Here is a 19391-nt window from a genome sequence, read left to right on the forward strand (position 1 = left end):
ATTGATAAAAGAAAAACAAAGTAAACCGCGAATCGAAACAATGCAGGCGCGCGCGCGTGGAACGAGTACATAGGTCGATTTGTCGATTTCTCCCCCCCCCGCGAAGTGCATTAAACCGATAAATCACCCGTAATAAGCGGGTTATCCGTCGGGTTTAATCGACTGGATAGCGTTTAAGAAACGTTCGCGGCACCGACGAACCTTTCAGCCCGGCTGCTGTCTCCGGTTGAGGTGTACATCACGTATATACAGGTGTAAAAGGTACCGACCCACGGATATACATGTAACCACTTGTGGGGATGCAGTTACGAGTGCTAGGTACTCCCATTGAACCGTGAGCGACCCTTTCACGATAAGATTCCCATTGCCTCGCAAGTCGTATAGGTGCAAGCCGAGGAAAAGGTGGGGAACCTCCAGAAAGGCTCTTAGGGCCAGGCGAGGTCTTAATTACAAGCCATTAATGGCCCCGGTTTGGAATGCCGTGTTATCGCGTGGTAAACTTCTTCCTGGCGGACGCTTCGAGGGGTCATTGAATTACCCATTTCCTCGTAAAACCAAACACGAGTTCTGGTTTCGACCTGGGGGCTTATCAGGCGTTAATGAAGACCTCGAGAGAATCGCTCGATCCGGTAATCGAAGAAACACTTACCGGTGGGAACAGACAGCTTTGCGGATGATGACTTCTCCTCGACGGCATGCACGTCCCACTTCTTCGAGGAAAGCGAAATGCTCCTTCATGGACGGCGAGATGTCGAGGAAACGTTCCTGGCCGGTGTTGCAACGCTCCTTCGTGGGTGGGCAGACTGCAATGCTGCACCCTGGGATGCAATGAAAGGTCTTAAGTAATGTTTCATAATCGTGGTACATAAGCTTAATATACAGTGCGCGAGTCATCGCGGTGTCATCGCGATATCCTCTCGACCCGGACATCCGGAAATGGGTCGTCCTGATGCACCCGGAACGAGAGGTTCCAGGTGCATCCCCGAGGGACGCCTCGGGGCACTAGCCCCGTGTCATCGTGTCATCGATAATTGATGTATGCGCGAACTAATGGCTATAATTACCTCAGTCCTAATATCCACCGTGGAATCTTCGGCTCGTACGTGGGCGCAGCAGGTAAGGAACGGGTCACGGAGCGGATCTGAAAGAGCGTTTTCGAGAAAATTAATAAATCCCGGCAGTACCTAATAGTTTAAGGAAATGTTAAGTTAACATCAGGGGAAACGACACATGAAGGGTGCCATTTACCACAATACTCATTACAATTCGACGCAGCGTCGGTATGAATACGAACGTCGGTGACGTAGGTATTTAGAAGAATCTTTTTTACCGACGTCTATCGAATCTCTCGGCGTGTTTCATCTCACCTTTACCCTAAATTCCAATTCTCCGATATAAGAAGATAAACCTTATGACTCGCGATGACTGAGATAACTGAGAAAAATCGGCGAAACATTGGCACACCCTTGGCGAGAAATAAATAACATTAATTGCACGATTAATGGCTAAATCAAGGAATTACTTTCAAGTTTCACCTTACTTTGCCTGACTGCGTATTGGACACGAGTCGACATGCTTTTCTAGGGAATATTCGGGCACGCGTTCCGACCTATTTTCCCCATGGAAAATTTCCATTCCTCTCAGCTGACTTGTTCGCGCAAGGGATTCGTATATTAATACGTCTCCGCCGCGAAAATCCATCACTGTCGCAACTCGTGATGCAGTCGTGATCCGCGATGCCAGAATAGATCTCTCTCGGTGTGCCGTCACGCGGATGATGCCGCATTACGTGCCGCGTCATGATACTTCTCGTCGCAGAGTACTCAATCTCCACCCAGGGTATCTATTTGCATGATCTCGATGCTTCTGCCCTGGAAGGGAAATTCCTTGCGATAATTATTATTTGTTAAACTCGAAAGACAAGTGCATCCGTCCTCGTTGGGCCCTCGAGCGCGCACCTAACCTCAAACCGAGTAGACCCGTATTTGCGCCTCAAGGCGTGAGGCCAAGTGCGATACGAAGTGCAAACCGCGTTGGACTCGACGAACGAAACGACGTTCGGAGGATTCCTTTGATCAATCTCGCTTTAGCTCATCCGATTCCCTTGCGCGCCTTGTGGATAACGTACTTCCTTGAAGAGACAGCCGCGAGCCCTCAGCGAAAAGATGGCCGACTGCGTTCGCGCGAAAGTATCGCTTGACGAGACGCGACTACGTTGTAAAAATGGAAAAAAATTCCCGAAGTTGGTTTCCCCTCGGTTTCAATACAAATAACACACCTAGGAAATAATGTGCACTAACCTGAGGAATAAGGGATGCATAAACCCTCGATATAATTTTATATAACGTACTTTTTTCAAAAGATAACCACGGGCCCTCAGCTAAAAGATGGCCGACTGCGTTCGCGCGAAAGTATCGCTTGACGAGACGCGACTACGTTTCAAAAATAGAAAAAAAATTCCCGAAGTTGATTTTCTCTCGGTTTCAATGCAAATAACACGCCTAGGAAATAATGTGCACTAATCCGAGGAATATGCGATGCATAAACCATCGATACAATTTGATAATTCGATCTGGTGAAGAAGAGGTCATAACCACCTTTCGCCGTCACCCCTCGACGCTGTTTTACATTTTTCTAGAACATTATCTCCTCTGTGGGGAACAGAAGGCGACAGGGAAGAGACCAGGAAAGCCCCTCGATGTGCAGCAGCGTGAAATCTCGGGACATCTCGTTATACGTTCCCTCGAATAGGCCCGCGACCCAGAAAAGACAACTCCGAAGGTAGACGCAAGTGTTGCCGGGCGCCATATTGGAGGCCGCTGCAGCCTGCTGCGAGGCGCGACCGCAGCACTGCAAGGGAGTAGCGGGATAATCGGAGATGCACCCGGCCTTGGCGCAAAGTGTACGGATCCCTCCTTTTGGCGGTTTCCTCTCTCGGTCAATGGCTCTCGAGCATGAAAAGGGACATCAATGGGGCAGATGCGGAAACGGGCCCTAAGTTTTGAGTCGCGGCTTCGTAGCGCGCGCACACGGCGCGGCTCAAACTCGGCTCGTTTCAGGTGCAACCGGGCGCAAATAACGCACTCTGAGATGAGATGGGTTCGTTATTTTGATAGCCTCCGCCGTAGTGGTTGCCGGCGTACCTAGTACCGCACTCCCACATCCTATTGCCTCACCAAGTAGCGCCCCCTAGTGTCCTGCCGGCTACCTAACCCTTTCCGTGTGCGCGTGCCCCTTTCTCCCTTACACCGTTCCCCGTGCCATCAACTTTAACGATACATCCACGGAATTCCAACGCGGCCGACTCGCTTCTCGAACATACGACCACGTAATATTTACTCTTTTTAGCAATATACAACTTAATTATATAACTTTTATGTCATTAAATCACTTAACCGCTTATTTAGTACACTTATTAATGTATGCGTCTGTATTCACTCGTGCCGCAACCAGCACTTTCAGCATTTTTACTAGATTCAACGTACGAATTCAAACCCCACCCCCGAAGATTACAAAATCGGGTGAATAAACTTAGGCGAGATGAAAGTTCGAAAAATGAGCACTTTTACTAAAGATACAAAATCGATCCCCTGGGTAGGGTATGTATAATATACGTGGTTTTCTATCCGTATATTATCGCATACTATGAACATGCAAGGATGTAGAGGTTAGACGTTACGTTTAATAAGCGTTCACGCTTTCAGCAGTCCCTGAATGGCGATTCCCGGATGTCTTCGAGGTCCATCACTTTTTGCCGAACAAAACGCGTTTTCACGTGGCCTGAGAATAAGGCCCAGGAGGCTGTGCGGTTTGTAGAGGAAGAGGCCCTTTCTTTCCCGCCATTTCGAGCATGTAACGCATCGCAGCTAAGCGTCCAACCCCGCCCAAGGAATACCTATATCTTTACATCCGGCTCCACCGATCTTCACGCTCTCGCGAACACGACCAAGGGCCTGGTTGCCGATTGTGCTCGATTCAGGTCAGACCCAAAATATTATGTTTACAGACATTGAAGCCGGATGACTCCCCCTCTCTGGCGGCGTTACACCAACTACAAGGAGAGAGAACCCATAGGTCAAAGATTTTTTGCTTCGGTGCGGTTTACCGCGAACCATTGAGGGAGAAGATCGTATAGATTGATCCTGATTGGCTAGGCGAGTCCTGCGTGGCCCTCTTATCGTCTGCTTGCATTCTATGTATCTATGTATGTACAACCTTAAGGTAACATGAAAGGGTCATTCTATATATATCAACTCGTGAAAATGTTTATAAAGCTTTTCTCCAAACTGGGTGCACTGAATTATCTGAAACTTTAACNTCACGATGCTCGTGAAATTTCATCTTTAATAGAAAAATTCTTTTTATCTATCCTAGACTAGAGCTAACAATGTATTTTCTTTTTCTTTTTCAGCAAATCAAATCATCAAATTTCTCGACGTGTGTAGCTTCACTTTAAAAATCCTCATTTTTTCATAGAAATGTAAAGACCAGCTTGTTTATGTATAAGGAGATTATGTTGGTGAGGAGCGCAAATTGCTGATTGTTCTGAATCTTATATTTGGCAATTCGCTGTTAAATGTGGGATTATCTATATTTATGGATTGTCCTTTGTAGGAGATGGCCCTCAACTTGGAGAAATGGTAATTCGGTCGATTTCCCGTCAACCAAGTATGTCCTGCCTTCCGATTTGAACATCATACAATGTACACCTCGATAGACATAATTCACTACGAGTCATGCGTACGACGTGTACGTTCTTTGCTCATGTTGCAGGCGTTGTAACCGCCAACCGCATGACCACACGATTGATCGGGGCATAATTTCGCTTATGAAAGGAGTCATATGTGACAGATATATCCGCGAGAGCTTTCGTCGATATCCGTGGATATGTGCTGTTAATGTTTTAACAATATTAGTCGATGCATTAATTACAAACGGTAATTCATCCAGAATGTCATCAAAGTCTGCGCGGAATCGGTCGGACGTTGATTCGTGATCCTCTGACGAGTTTGCTTATCACAATCGCAATACCGAAATTAATTAGACTAATCTATTAAAGTATTAAATTTGACCAAGCTTCCGGAACGGGGTATTCACATTTGCTAGACCCTGAGCACCGTTTACCGACGTCGATAAAGCGCAATTGCACCCGGAGCTTCCTGAAAGCCTTTTCTCCCATATTCGCTATTGACTTTGCTTGGAACAACAAGCACTGAATTCTTCGACGCGTTTTCCTCTCCTCTCCATTAGTCACGAACCTTCCAAAGAATAATGGGATGCAAAGCCCATTTAACCCCGCTTTACTTTAATCAGGATTTAATCGTAAAGAATAGTTCCGAATCATTGGAAAGCGGCAAAAATGAAGTTAAAGTGATATGAAAGGGCCATTTTATATATGCGAAACGTAAAAACATTTATAAAACTTTTTTCGCAAAACTCGGCGCACCGAATCATTTGAAACTTCAACACGTGAGTATGGAGACCCTAAGGAAAAACGCGGTGCTCATGAAATTTCATTTTTCAAACAAAAAATATGTACTCTTGGTTGTAGTCTGGGATAAATAAAAAAAAGGTGTTATTAAAATTGAAATTTCATGAGCACCACGTTCATCCTTAGGACCTCCATAATCACGTGTTGAAGTTTCAAATGATTCGGTGCATCCAGTTTAGAGAAAAGCTTTATAAATATTTTAACATTGACCCTTTCATATCACCTTAAAGTGACTCTCGAATCGGTCTTGGGAAATGTTTAAGTTTTATCAATATAATTCTATTCCAGTAACTCCTTTCTACGGTCTGAATATCTTCGATAATTGTATGCGTGTCTGGAGACTCGGGTCGGAATTCATCACTCGTTGATTCAACCGTAATGTAAAGAGGAAGGACCTTAATAGGTAACCCCGATTAAAATGCCGCGGCTTGTATAAGTCGGTGCGGCAAGCCTCATTTCCTCTGTCTTATTTCCTGGCCGTAAATAACAAGAGGACCGAGACTAATTAAAATTTTACTTCTGTGCTAGAGCAATCAATGTAACTTACTTTAACGACACTTTCAGCCCTTGGGCGGTTCCAAGAGAATCAGATCCTCGCAGAGCTCTGTATCTGAGGGGAAATTAAGTTAATTTCGACTGTTTGTAGAGAGATTTTTGTAGAACATAATACCGTACTTTGTGTGATTTTAAGAATATACACAAAGATGAAAGGACACGTATCATACATTTTTTAAAAAGGTTTCTTTGATATATTGATTAAAACTAGGTTACAATTCGAATGCTTCATGAAAAAGTTACCATAAATTACATCACAGTCTTGTTAAAAGCGATTAAGTTTGATGATTGTTTGTAATGACTTCAGTTATAATCGCAAATATTTTACACGTGTTAAATGTGGGAAAGAGAAACTCTCAAGCATCCCCACTTCCTATTTCTTCTACAGGCTGTACACTATTATTTGGACACATATCTTCAAGTGTTGAAATCGTTGATGCACACGTGGAACATAAATGAACACCATCGACTGCTGTACTTGCACATCTATTACCATCTTTTGTATTCCTCTTTTCATTAGTATGTACACTGCTCTTGTTATTCCGATCAATTTTTGGTTTCACCATTTTGTAATCGGAGGCAAGATCTGTAATAGCTCTGGCCTCTGTATTATCAGAAGTTCTATCAAGTTTAAGCTCAATCTTTATAGGAACCTAAAAATCATAAAAGTATATAGATATATGTAAAAACTGAATATTATAGATTTTATTCATTCTTTTACTCTGTTTTAATAACATTTTTTAAATGCACTCAAAGTAACTATGATAATTGATAAATACCTGGGGAAGAATTTCAATTGGTTGACGCATGGTGGTTGGTGGTGGATTCCTCGAGAAAGAAATATTAAGAATAGGTCCTAATTTAACACTCAATCCATAACCCGATAGGCACAGTACCAAGAATATAAATATTAATGGGATTCCGATATATAGAAGCGTTTTCATAATCCATGATAATGGCCATGGCAAAGGTGCTGTAAAAATATGAGCCAACAAAATAAGCATCGTAGCTGTGAAAATTAAATTTTGAATGCAAGTATTCACCAAATTACTCACCAGTAGCATTCTCTACAAAAAGACCAAAAGCAGTAGCAATTTCTGGAACAGAAGTCAGAACGATGGAAGAACAAAGGTGCGTCAACACTTGAATCGGTGTTACTGTCTCAACTGGATTCGTCATTATACTTGTGTAATATTCTTCGCATTCAGAGGAACCTTTAAAGAGAAATGAAATATTATGAGTCTAGTTTTAGATGTCCAGGGTTTTTTCATTTTTATTTTTGCATATAATCAAATTTAAATACACCAGCTTACCAACAAAATATTGACGAAGCCATTGGAACGTACTCATCTTGTGAGGAAAGCAACTATCAGGCGCATTTTGGTATTTGGATTGTTGAATAGTTAATTTAATCTTAGCTTCCTATATATTATGGTTTAACAGTTAAGAATGTACATATTCTAACATTCTTTATTTCATATTTAATAGTGATTAATGATAAATTAGTGTTTAAAAATAAAACTTACCATCACAAGTTGTTGCCAAGTAATATGGTAGCTTATGAAAAATGCAACAACCAGAAATACCATTATTAACTTTGTAACAGTTTGTCCCCTCCAAAATAAATAAAGCAAGTAGAGACCACATAGTACCATTACAGCTTCGTAGCTCTGAAAATAGAATGATTTCCCATAATTACGCTTTCATTCCAAATAAACTCAAATTTGTAAAACTGAATAACTTACAAATGCATATTTTACGAGTTCTTTTAAATCGTACAATGTTTCAGGAGACCAATAACGATGCTCCTTCGGGAACACATCATTCAAAATTGCATCAACATTTTTAATAGATGCCTTACCTCTAATAAAATTTTCCAATATTTCCAATTGATCATAGGATGCGCGTAAATAAATAGTTCCATGTGTTATATCACCTTCTTCCTATAATACATGTCACATATTATTTCCAAATGCTACGAAATAGAATCACGTGTTTCTATTAACTGATAGATGTATAATGTTGAAATACCCTATAATGAGCATTTGCAAGCAGGATATTAAGCAACCTTTTGAAATACTTATATTCCGTCCTTTCGCTTTCATTTTTAAATGGGCGATCTGTTTTCGGTTGTCTAATAGACAAAGCATGTTCATTTTTATTAACATCCTTGATTTTTATATTTTCGGTTCTGCAAAATTAAATAGAGAATACGTACTATTATTCATAAGTGCTAAATCACGTTACCAACAAGGAAACCTACCTAATTTGTACTATTTCAGAATCTGTAGGAAAATCATAGAGCATCGTCTTAGTATTTTTATCATAGAAAAATGAATGTGGATCGATCGTTTGTTCCTCGGACCTAAAGTCAATCAGATTTAACATTTTTATATTAAACAATTAATTTTAATATAACAATTTAGACTTATATTTGTATAATGAATGAAATATTTACACATGATCTGTAAGCATTATATCGTCACATTTAAGGTTCATAAATAATTGCAACATTGCAATTAAAAATAGAATCCAGTGAACCATGATGAGTTTTAGGTTACCTCCTTACCGCTAGAATAAAACGCTAATTCACAGGTAACAGAGTAAGTTAATTTACAACCAAAAACGTAATTTTTCCTTTAATTGAATATGATAAAATTACATTTCTGAGGCCTTCTTTTCCAACTACGAATTACATCATCGGTATTTATTGATGTAACAGTAACGCAAAAGTACATAATCGAAGCATAATATAAACTACTCTTACTTTCAGTTGGTATATACCTGTCACACACTAAACATTGTCAATATATAAAACAGAGATTCTTTGAATAAAATTCTTGAGATAAAAAACGAAGGTAACATATTGATACAGAAATTATGCTGCCATCTATCATGGATAAATAGATTTTTAAATGTATGTACCATTGCAGAGATGAGTTGGGAGATTGCTGCCCTCGGTGGAGAATGCAGGCAGCTCGTGCACTTGCCCTCAATGGCGGCTAATTTAGAGATCCACCTCACCTCTGCTTCCAATTCATCTCTTATTGTTAGTTAGATCGCGATTGGGAGTAAGTGCACGAGCCGCCCGCATTCTCCACCGAGGGCAACACAGGCGCGATCGCGTGCCCTGCCCGTGAGCAATCTCTCAACTCATCTCTGTCGTGCTACGTGTTCCGCGGTCGTCGCTCGCGAGTCGAAGCGAGGGAGAAAACCGAGCGAGCGTTGACCCTCTCGGATCGTCCGTGCCTCCTCGGTGTTGAAAGCGAAGCGAAGAAGTGACGTTCGGTCGTTCGATTTGACGGAAGAGTTGAGCGAGTCGAGCTTCGTCGAGCGAGTCGAGGGAGCGGAACCAGCTCGCGTCAGATGCCGCAGTAAGGCCTGGTGAGGCCGGACCGGAGCGAAGCGAGGCGGGGCGTTCGCGACGCGTCGAGTATCGGGCCGGCTAGACTAGGCTAGGGCGTCCGATCGAAGGGAAGCCAGCCCCGCTGGGCCGAGGGCGAGGAGAGGCGGGCCGGACCGAGTCGAGTCGACCGGAGAGCACTCTCGCGAGGCCGAGGGGCAAACGAAACCGAGCCGTGCTCACGGGTCGCCGTAATGGCTGCCGTGTCATGAAATGAAGGTGCCCCGTCGCTTTAGCCGTTCCACCATGGAGGATGTCTTCAGCCCGGACCTGCCCTCGAATAATGTCCGACAAACCTCGGCACCCGGGACGAGCGCGTCGAACGCCGACAACAAGCATCAGACCCAGGAGAACGACGCCCAGGGCGCCATCAAGGAACAGAGGCCGCAGTACTCCATGCCTGGCATACTGCATTTCATTCAACACGAGTGGGCCAGATTCGAGCTCGAGAGGTCCCAGTGGGAACTCGACAGGGCCGAGTTTCAGGTGCGACATCCTAGACCGTTAGGGAGGCGGCGAGTCGAATATTTTGACTCCTTACTCTCGAGTCGACTCGGACCATTTTTTTTTATTATAACTTGATGTTTCCGTACGAACAAATGCTAGTTATGAGTGCGAAACCGAAACACCGAGCTGTTAGGTTGTCCAGAAAATTATTACGGGTTTTGCTGATTTCACGCTTTGTTTCCAAATGTATCGTTTCCTTTATGTTCTTGTACTCGAGTTTGAAGCGCAGACCTCGCTCGGCATTTGTTATAACGATTGTCTTTTGCGTATTCATATTTATTTTCTTTTTTCACTGTGTCAATGGGCATAGGTCGTTTAGAATACTCTCGATCTTCGAGGGTCTCGTGTCTGCTATGGAAGGTTTGAAATTGCCGTTTCCTTTATGTTCTTGTACTCGAGTTTGAAGCGCAGACCTCACTCGGCATTTGTTATAACGATTGTCTTTTGAGTATTCATATTTATTTTCTTTTTTCACTGCGTCAATGGGCATAGGTCGTTTAGAATACTCTCGATCTTCGAGGGTCTCGTGTCTGCTATGGAAGGTTTGAAATTGCCGTTGCGTTGGGTGTTCGTTTGTGATTCCTGGGAAAAATGCATCGAAGATATGAGCTACCGTGGCTGCTTTATGATCTGTGTTGAGCTCATAGAAGAAGTTGAATTTCTTGTGATATTTAATCGCTAAGAGTATTGGTAAAGGTCACGAGAATTGTGGTGAAATTTTTATTGTTGGCAGTATCTCTAAAGTCATAAATAGTATCAATAGAAAACCAAAGGTATACGATATCGTCGGCAAGGAGTTATATCGAGTACAAAAAAATACTAATCCTTCTATTTTTATTCGAGGATACAATTGCACACAATAGGATTAGGATATTGGTAGTTCCTTGTATCTTTTTGTGTAGATAATCCATAGATGAAAGGAACAAAACTAATTGGAATGACCCAGCAATTTGAAAAGTGCAATTATTTAGCCTTTGTGTAGATAATAAATCACTTACCATACATAAAAATAAATATATAAATGTATGTATGTATATAATTTCAAGGAAGAATAGTTCAAGGTTGCATAAAAATGCGGTGTTAGAATAGATCAGGAAATACATTTCCTACATTTATCTATTCTGTAAAGAAGGTAGTTAACTTAATTGTTGCAAAAGATGGCACGTAAATAACTGTTGAACAATGATTTATAGAACAACCTTGAAGCTTTCTTTTATAGGATCTTTAATGGAATTTCTGATGAGTTATTACAGCATCTTATGGTTTATATAAGGACAAATAACGTTACAGAAGAAATTCTTAATTTTCTTTGGTTCAACATTCTACGATGCAATAATTTCATTATATAAATAATTTAAAGTGCAATGTGTCATAAATATTTTAGTAGTTCCGTGTTAACGACCCTACTGCAGCGACAGTCAATATGTTAATTTAATGTAAAACATTATCGATGCCTTAGGGGCATAATTTAAATTGGAGGAAATGTATAACGTGCCTCTTTAATTTGCAGGCCAGAATAGCTTTCTTACAAGGAGAACGAAAAGGACAGGAAAATTTGAAGAATGATTTGATACGACGAATAAAGATGTTGGAGTATGCACTCAAACAAGAAAGGTAAGACTTCTGTAGCATTTGCCATAAAACTAAAAACAAGACAAGATATACACATATATTTTAAACTTTTAAAATCAGATATTTTGACATTTCGAACTGTCGATAATTTTGTGCGGGCACCACTTTGAAATTAATTGCAATATTTACCGGTGATCCAACAATGTATGGAAAATACAAATTTAAGTAGTAAAAATCAAACCACCCCCTTTTATTTTTAATACATTACTTCGTTTAATAATGTATCAGACAATTTTCTTTTCTTTGTGGGCTTTTGGCGCGATTTTTATTCCCCTAGTGTTTTTCTATTTTCGGTACCTAAACATGCCTTTTTATTTGCACAGAGCAAAATATCATAAATTAAAGTACGGTACTGATCTAGTACAAGGGGACGTAAAGCCTCCCCTGTATGAGGAAAGCAGTACTTGCGGTGGTCCCATCGGAGGAGGTGGCGATGGGGAAACTCCATTCACGTCGGACATTATTAGCTGGAGGCAAAGTCGTCAGCTTCTTAGAAAGTGAGTACAGTTGTCACGTGGCATTCAAGTTTTGCATTCACGCCCAGGATGAGGAAAATTTAATCGACTTGCAAATGATGTTTTGTTTCAATATTAAATGAACGGTAACTCTTGAGCTAATGAGTAAAGGGAAAATGCGCATATGTATTCTGTTATCGATGTAACTGATATCGCAAAGTCAAGGGCAGTGTTTTTTTTTTTTTAAATATGCATAAAACTGCGAAACCTCAATTGCAGTGTCAGAACAATGTGTGCATCCGTTCGTGTGCCCTAAACTTTTAATGCAACGAGTAATCCTTTTATTGCAGATATTTACAAGAGATTGGATATACCGACACAATCATAGATGTACGGTCCAACAGAGTGCGAACATTGCTTGGATTAAATAACAATACAGATTCGGACGACATGAACACCCCCGCGTTAAATGGAAATGAGTCTTCTAATAAAAGAGCTAGTGAGAATCAGGGTCGGCGGGTCCCAGCGAAAAAGGTAGAGGTAAATAGTCATTCTACTTATTTCACTTTTATTATGCTTAAGAACACCAGCTATTGGCATCGAGACTCCTACTGGGAATTGCATTATTATGTAATTAAGGAACAGCACCACTAGCAAGTAGCGGCGAGTAGAATCGGCGTGGAAACTATAGTTTATTTTTCCGTACTCGGCCCTTGTTTTTGCGCTCGTTTGTGAATTTCGACACCGCCTTTGTAACCTTTGGTTTCGTAAGTACCTAGTTGCTTATGCCGAAGCTTAAGGTTATATCAAAGTGGTATCGGAGAGGTCAAATAGGTGTTCGTCATGTGAGGTGCATTTGAAGATTGCGCTTGAAATTCCTCGAGACGATGCTTTTCCCGTGTAACTTGTTAATGTCGAGGGGTCGTTGCTAATTCGAGTCGATGAAATTGACTGCTAAGCACGCGGTGTAATGTAACCGTGCACCGTTCAAGTGGAACATGCTTCGAGTACTCTGGCTTTGACGTGCCGCATGCTTGCCCTGCGGAGGCACTAATTTATGGACGATGCGTTTGCTGCACATCGCCACGAGTACGCGCGTTACGGGGTTTCACCGGCATTGTTTCTTTTTTTGCACGCTACTTACTATCTGGGGCTGCCTATGAAAGTCTCACTTCGGCATATCGCGGACTCGTTCTGTCCACCTCGCGTCTCCTCGATTAGAGGAGGACAGGACGAGCCGAGATTCGAAAGGACTTTTATTCCCGCGGAAGTTTCGGCGAGGAAACGGCGTAGCCGGTCACGATAACGCGGGTACATTGTTGCAGCAACAGCCGACATCCATCGCAGAAGCGATGATCCTCGACACGGAGGCTGCTGTCATGGCCAATTTTGAGTTCCTAGCTCAGACTGACATCGATATGGAGGAGGAGGAGGGAGACGTAGAAGAATTACTCTTTAATCCAAGTATAGAGACCAAGCAGAATAAGGTGCGTTGTTTCGGTGACTTTCCTTCGTGGATGAATTTCTTGGGAATCATGGCTCTTCTTACTTTACTAACAGTCGCCGGGAATTAATTGATTCGTACAGACTGTGCTTGTATTTTAATTCGTACGCGATGAACTTAACGAGTTTTTTTTCTCTTTACCTCTTTACGAATTTCCTTCCTTGGAATTTTTATTTTACATCGTGCGTCACGAATCGTGTGAATTTTTTATAGGTACGTGCAAGAAAGTAATTAGGTTTGTCGGGATTGCCAATTGTTGATCGAAAGAATTAGGAATTTGTTCTCTGGGTGGATGAGTCTGCATGACACGTGTGATATATCTTTACCGTTTAATGTTCTTAGGCGGCGTTACTGATACCAGAAGACTTGGACGCCGAAGCGGAAGAAGTATTAAATGAATTAAATCTATTGACGGAATCCTCGAGCGGACTGCCTTCCACTATGCGTCGCACTTATTGCTTCGACGTTGAAGAGGAATATGGTTAGTAAATCGGATTTCACTCGAAGACCGTGACGTATTACGGTCGTCAATGTTGCCGTTGTTTCGTCTTGACGATTTTTCATCAAAGACGATTCATATGTGGCGAATAAGTGTAAAACGTAGACCTTGTTACTTGTAGAACCTTTACCACCTAAAGCGGTCGCAGCTGATCCGCGATGTCCAGGTGACGAAGCTGATTCTACCTTGGGACTAGGGGAATTAGCTCAATTGACAGTCAACAATGATGCCGATGTAGCATATGATGTGAGTCCAATGCCATTCCGATGATCGTGTATGACTTATACGATGAGTACATATGATATATACTTCTCTTTCCCTTGTACTTAAAATAGTTTCTGAACTACTTTAAAGTTTTGTCGCGTGACGTAACAGTGCTAGATGCAGATATTAATTAATGGTATTATATGTCCGATACAGATGGCTGCGACCACAAAGGAGACGTTCAGGAAGACCTGGAATGCAAAGTACACTCTACGCTCGCACTTCGACGGTGTCAGGGCCCTCGTCTTCCACCCCACTGATCCCGTACTTATCACCGCAAGCGACGATCACACCCTGAAATTGTGGAATCTTCAGAAAACCGTTCCAGCTAAAAAGTAGAGTACAACTCTTTTCAAGTGCATGTCACTCTTAAAAAGTCGTTTTTAAAATTTTGAGGAAGATAACTAGATTGGATTGAACCTTTCAGATCGGCTTCGTTGGACGTTGAGCCGCTGTACACGTTCAGATCACACACGGGACCCGTGCTGTGTCTAGCAATGTGCAGCACGGGTAGCTGTTGCTACAGTGGTGGACTCGATAGCATGATCCACTGTTGGACTCTCCCTTCGGCCAACATAGATCCACATGACTCTTACGATCCCAGCGTACTCAGCCAAACGTTAACCGGACATACCGATGCCGTGTGGGGTTTGAGCATGTACCATCCGAGATCGCAGCTCCTCTCGGTGAGCGCGGATGGGACCGTCAAACTCTGGAGCCCGCAGAGCAAAGTACCTCTCCTCAATACGTACACTTCCGAGAAAGGTAGTTAAGAGCTATTGAACGTCCAAAACCTTTGTTTGAAACGTCAATCCACGCGTGACCAAGAGACACGGTAGCGTCTCACAAGTTTATTGGCGTTGAATACATCCTAGGGTCTTTGGCCACGATCTCAAGATATGAAAATGTTCTGGTAACTTATAGACAATGATTCTGAGGTTGGTTTTATCTTCCATTCGAATGGAGTCCGTGCATGGACCTCTAAGTAAAATGGTGTGTATAGGTCACCTCAAGGAAAATTAATCAGTTGAAGAGAACGGTGATATTTGAAGCAGGTCTTTGGTTATCCGTGGATTGGAGGATCTAGTGAGAAGCTAGAGCGGTGGTTTTTAATTGATATTAATTAGACGTCTATTTTTCTTCTAGATGGCATCCCCACTTCGGTGGACTTCATAAGGGACGAACCGCATAAGCTGGTCGTGGCGTACGAGGAGGCCTGCGTCGTGTTCGACGCCGAAACGGCTGCGATAGTCGCCCGGCTGGAAGGCAGCGGAACGACCGGCGTGAACCGCGTCGTCGCCCACCCGACGTTACCGCTCGTCGTGGCCGCCCACGAGGACAGGCACATCCGATTCTACGATCATCGCTCGGCCACTCTCGCGCACGCCATGGTGGCGCATCTGGACGCCGTCACTAGTCTTGCCGTAGACCCCCATGGCTTGTATCTGCTCTCAGGAAGTAAGTGAAGAAATGTTCTGCAGTTTCATCGGCCAGTTCTTGTTGGTTATGCTTATATCTTTATCCCCTGATTTTTGCCAGGGAACGCGTTCGCTCCTTTCTTGTATTTTATTTCTTGTCCGGGGAACACGTGTGCCATTTTGATGGCATAATCTATTTTTTATCAGGAAACATTCGCCGCTTTGTATCCCATGCTTGTCAGGAGACCCGCTTACTACTGTTAGTTCATTAATTGCCGGGGAATGTGTTCGTTGCTTTTTATTGCCTCTTTTCTTTGTTTCTTACCTCAGGATCATGTCTGTTATTTTTGGAAGTCCCTGTACGGTGCTCCCTCTCGCGGGGCGAGTGGGTAACTAAATGAGCCGTCCAGACGGGGTACTTGAACAGGGGTGGAAAAGGAAGGATAAGGGCTGTAGTTAATGTAATCGCTCTATCTCTTCCAGGTCACGACTGCAGTATAAGACTGTGGAACATGGACAACAAGACCTGCGTGCAGGAGATCACGGCGCACCGTAAGAAATTCGACGAGAGCATCTTAGACGTAGCGTTTCACCCGACGCGGCCGTTCATCGCGAGTGCCGGGGCGGACGCCCTCGCCAAGGTATTCGTGTGAGCAATAAACCCAGAAAGGACGACGTTTCTTATCTGTACCGTACAAAACGGTTTTTTGTACTCATGTTCTTTTTAGATAGTTTTACCTGTACGTACATAACACACACCCGCCCACACATACACACGCCCAAGCCCACACGCCTAGGTTTCGTTTTTATTTCTTCTTCTTCTTCTTTTTCTTCCCCCCTTAATCGATTTGCCGTTGACTATAGAGAGAGAGAGAGACAGAGAGAGAGAAAAACGGGGAGTCGCTCGGATGCTCGCGCGGCCATGGAAAGGACGACGATTCCGAGATTTTATCCAGCCGATCATTTAATCGAGCCTGTGTAAACGCTATTTGTTAATATAGTCGAGACTAAGTAGAGAGGAAGACGCCTAAATGGCGGGACCGCGAGGAGGAGAGAGAAAGAGAGCGGAGGGCCGTGTAGAATATTAATTTAGACCCGATTACGTAGACGACGGGATGGAATTAAATGGAAGGGACCTCCGATACGCAGAATCCAGGGAGCACACTGCCGTGGTAGCATAATATTTATCTTTACATTAACTATTTATTATACTGAAGTCACAGTTACTGCTGCACAGCTGCCGGGGAGGGAGGGAGGGATCGCGACAGTGGCGGTAATCAAAGAACGTCGTCGTCGTCGCCGTCGTCTCACGAGGATGTGCAAATTAGTCTCCCGTTACGTCGCACTCGTGCTAAATTCCACATTAGTTCAGGCCAGTATACGCTAATAACAAGAATAATAAATATTGATAACTCCTAAGTTAATTATAACGCTATGGACATAATACTAATAACAATAAATTATAACTGTGTGTTTCACTGTAATATATTGTATTTAAGAATAGACAACTGTGTACCTTAACGTAAACGATTTCTTCCGTCACTTGATGAAGGATCTTCATTTCTCGACACCCTTTTGTAGTCGCGGCCACTTTTTGCAAGGGCTACCGCGAATGGATCCGAGGGGAGAGCGTGTGGAAACCATATTTTCGTAATGCCGCCGACGCCAGGCGATCCGTTCGGCCGGCGAGTCGAGATGATTAATTTAAGTTACTTTAGAGGAGTATCCCATCCCTTTTCGTTCTTTTGTATGATATTTCCTTTAATCGACGACGGACTTTATAAAGCATTAAAGAATATGTATTGAGAACGGCATTCTTATGTAATGGTGTATGTATTATTATTAGTACTATTGAACAAAAATACAGTCTACGTAAAACGTCACGTAGTCGTTGACTTACGTACCTCTCCCCGACTATATCGGTTGACATATTCTGGGTTAATAATTTTTTTTATTGAATTAAATCATTTACATATGTACAGATGGAGTAAGAGCAGCGATACATTTAATTTGACAGGATTTTCGCAGTTGTTTCAAAGTTTCATAATGTAATATTTTGAGGGAGATTAAGGTTAGCGCATAGAAACTAACGGGAAATGTGGAATCGTTAGGTGATTTTTAGTGTTTTGAGTTTGAGATAGCGTACTACTTGGCTTGGGCTTCCTTAATTGGCACTATTCATTCTTCCATTTATCATCCCTCTCTCTCTCTGCGCGAATTTTCTGTATGTTCCTCATCTTATGCGATAGAACATCTTTCGGTGGTACCATAGCTGCCGCTACAGACCGATTATCGGCATTTAAGAAATTAAACATTTTACATGCTTGCGAAGTAGTATGTATTTCAAATGACACGTCTAGGTTTTTTAATATCGTTCGTACATTCTCCAAAAATGGAGCTTTATGGGGATATTTATCGTCCAATCCAATTACCATTATATCAACTTGTGGATACAGTACAGAAAACAATGCAAAACTGTCCTCGTTCATGTGTTCAGAGGAAGCAATGTTCCAATTTAGAACAGTTTTGGGAAATATTATCATTGGACCAATGACATTTATACCATTGTTTAATTGAAATCCTAACTGTAACAAATGATTCCTTTGATATAAGATTATCTTTGGTGAACTATTACTGTGTTATACATACCACACTGCAGCCATCTATCATAAGTCCATAAGAATAATCTATGTTCAAGACCGTTGCGGTAGTTTTCCCTTCGCCTTCGTAACCTTTCAAGAGCGATGCAGTATGCAATTTACGAACACTACCAGTATTCCTGTAGGAAACAGAGTAAATTATGACATATAAATAAACACGTAAAGAGAATTTCAGAAAATCTCAAAAGCTGTATAATTTCATGCAATCGTCTCTTACTTGACAACTTGAATTGAGCCGTATCGAAGAAGCCTGCTTAAAAACTGTGTCATCTTGTACTTCTCATTACATTCCAATCAATGTTTTTATTAATCTTCTCTTATAAAGTCTTAATTATAAGGAGTACGTTTAACCCTTTAACACCGGCAATGTCGACATTGTAGGTCACTTATTTATCGCCAGGGAGTAGATGGAGGAATCGTTCGAAAAATAATTTGAGGTCCTACCTTCGTGTACTGCCCTCAGGCGGAGTTCCACATAGCTTATACATACTTGCGTGTAAACAGTGAACCCAATCCGCGCTATTTTCAATCGACGTTATCAACTGATACGTGAATCCTTAGAATTCCATATTATGTTTAAAATCGAAGAAAAAGAAAAAAAGAAAGCGTCTATCGGCAGAGATGAGTTGGCAGATGGCTCACGGGCAGGATCGTGCGATCGCATCCGGTGCTGCCCTCTGGTTTCGTACATTAGCTTTCACCGTTTATCGCCCCCAAGGGCAACGCAACGAATTTCTGATAGGAGCCCGCGCACTCGCGATGGCGGTACCATTTATCAATCGCCATTGGCGGTTCACGTACATACTTAATAGAAGTGGATAAGTAAATAAAGTCAAATGGAGCGTCACGAGTGTTCTTCCCTTACCATCAAAAGCGAGCAGTGTCGGTAAGCGTAGGTAAGCCACCACGGTCAATTGCCGCATGGTATTACCATCACGAGTACGTGAGCCGCCAACGACGACTGGTAGATGGTACCGCCATCGCGAGTACGCGAGCTCCTATC

At 42.5% G+C, this 19391-nt stretch overlaps 3 protein-coding genes across 6 annotated transcripts; 1 reads left to right on the top strand and 2 right to left on the bottom strand.

The window, feature by feature from the left end:
- Positions 1–6227: 6227 nt before the first annotated feature.
- On the bottom strand, positions 6228–8833 carry LOC105694469. Of its 2 annotated transcripts, XM_012415158.2 has the most exons (10): positions 8709–8833; positions 8505–8630; positions 8310–8411; positions 8078–8237; positions 7792–7989; positions 7573–7716; positions 7360–7468; positions 7102–7260; positions 6826–7019; positions 6228–6699 (listed from the first exon to the last, which is right to left on the bottom strand). In XM_012415158.2, exons 2-10 carry the CDS (start codon positions 8588–8590, stop codon positions 6403–6405), a joined length of 1449 nt encoding a protein of 482 aa, XP_012270581.1. In that variant the 5' UTR covers positions 8591–8630; positions 8709–8833; the 3' UTR covers positions 6228–6402. The 2 variants fall into 2 exon arrangements, with proteins under 2 accessions (XP_012270581.1, XP_012270582.1); XM_012415159.2 differs by having other exon boundaries at positions 8616–8826.
- Positions 8834–9267: 434 nt separating this feature from the next.
- LOC105694608 (striatin) lies at positions 9268–17611 on the top strand. 2 transcript variants are annotated; one of them, XM_012415454.1, is made up of 11 exons: positions 9268–9935; positions 11467–11570; positions 11912–12085; positions 12394–12583; positions 13369–13530; positions 13890–14028; positions 14168–14292; positions 14467–14645; positions 14738–15075; positions 15457–15768; positions 16212–17611. In XM_012415454.1, exons 1-11 carry the CDS (start codon positions 9663–9665, stop codon positions 16379–16381), a joined length of 2166 nt encoding a protein of 721 aa, XP_012270877.1. In that variant the 5' UTR covers positions 9268–9662; the 3' UTR covers positions 16382–17611. The 2 variants fall into 2 exon arrangements, with proteins under 2 accessions (XP_012270877.1, XP_012270878.1); XM_012415455.2 differs by having other exon boundaries at positions 12394–12577.
- Positions 17612–17659: 48 nt separating this feature from the next.
- Positions 17660–18817, bottom strand: LOC105694609 (NADH dehydrogenase [ubiquinone] 1 alpha subcomplex assembly factor 3). Of its 2 annotated transcripts, XM_012415457.2 has the most exons (4): positions 18606–18817; positions 18378–18507; positions 18161–18313; positions 17660–18006 (listed from the first exon to the last, which is right to left on the bottom strand). In XM_012415457.2, exons 1-4 carry the CDS (start codon positions 18656–18658, stop codon positions 17962–17964), a joined length of 381 nt encoding a protein of 126 aa, XP_012270880.1. In that variant the 5' UTR covers positions 18659–18817; the 3' UTR covers positions 17660–17961. The 2 variants fall into 2 exon arrangements, with proteins under 2 accessions (XP_012270880.1, XP_012270879.1); XM_012415456.2 differs by having other exon boundaries at positions 17660–18313; positions 18606–18810.
- Between the last annotated feature and the right edge of the window lie 574 nt (positions 18818–19391).

The sequence above is a fragment of the Orussus abietinus genome, unplaced genomic scaffold (genome assembly GCF_000612105.2).
Source record: "Orussus abietinus isolate OABI.00-Male unplaced genomic scaffold, Oabi_2.0 scaffold20, whole genome shotgun sequence".
Lineage (NCBI taxonomy): Eukaryota > Metazoa > Arthropoda > Insecta > Hymenoptera > Orussidae > Orussus > Orussus abietinus.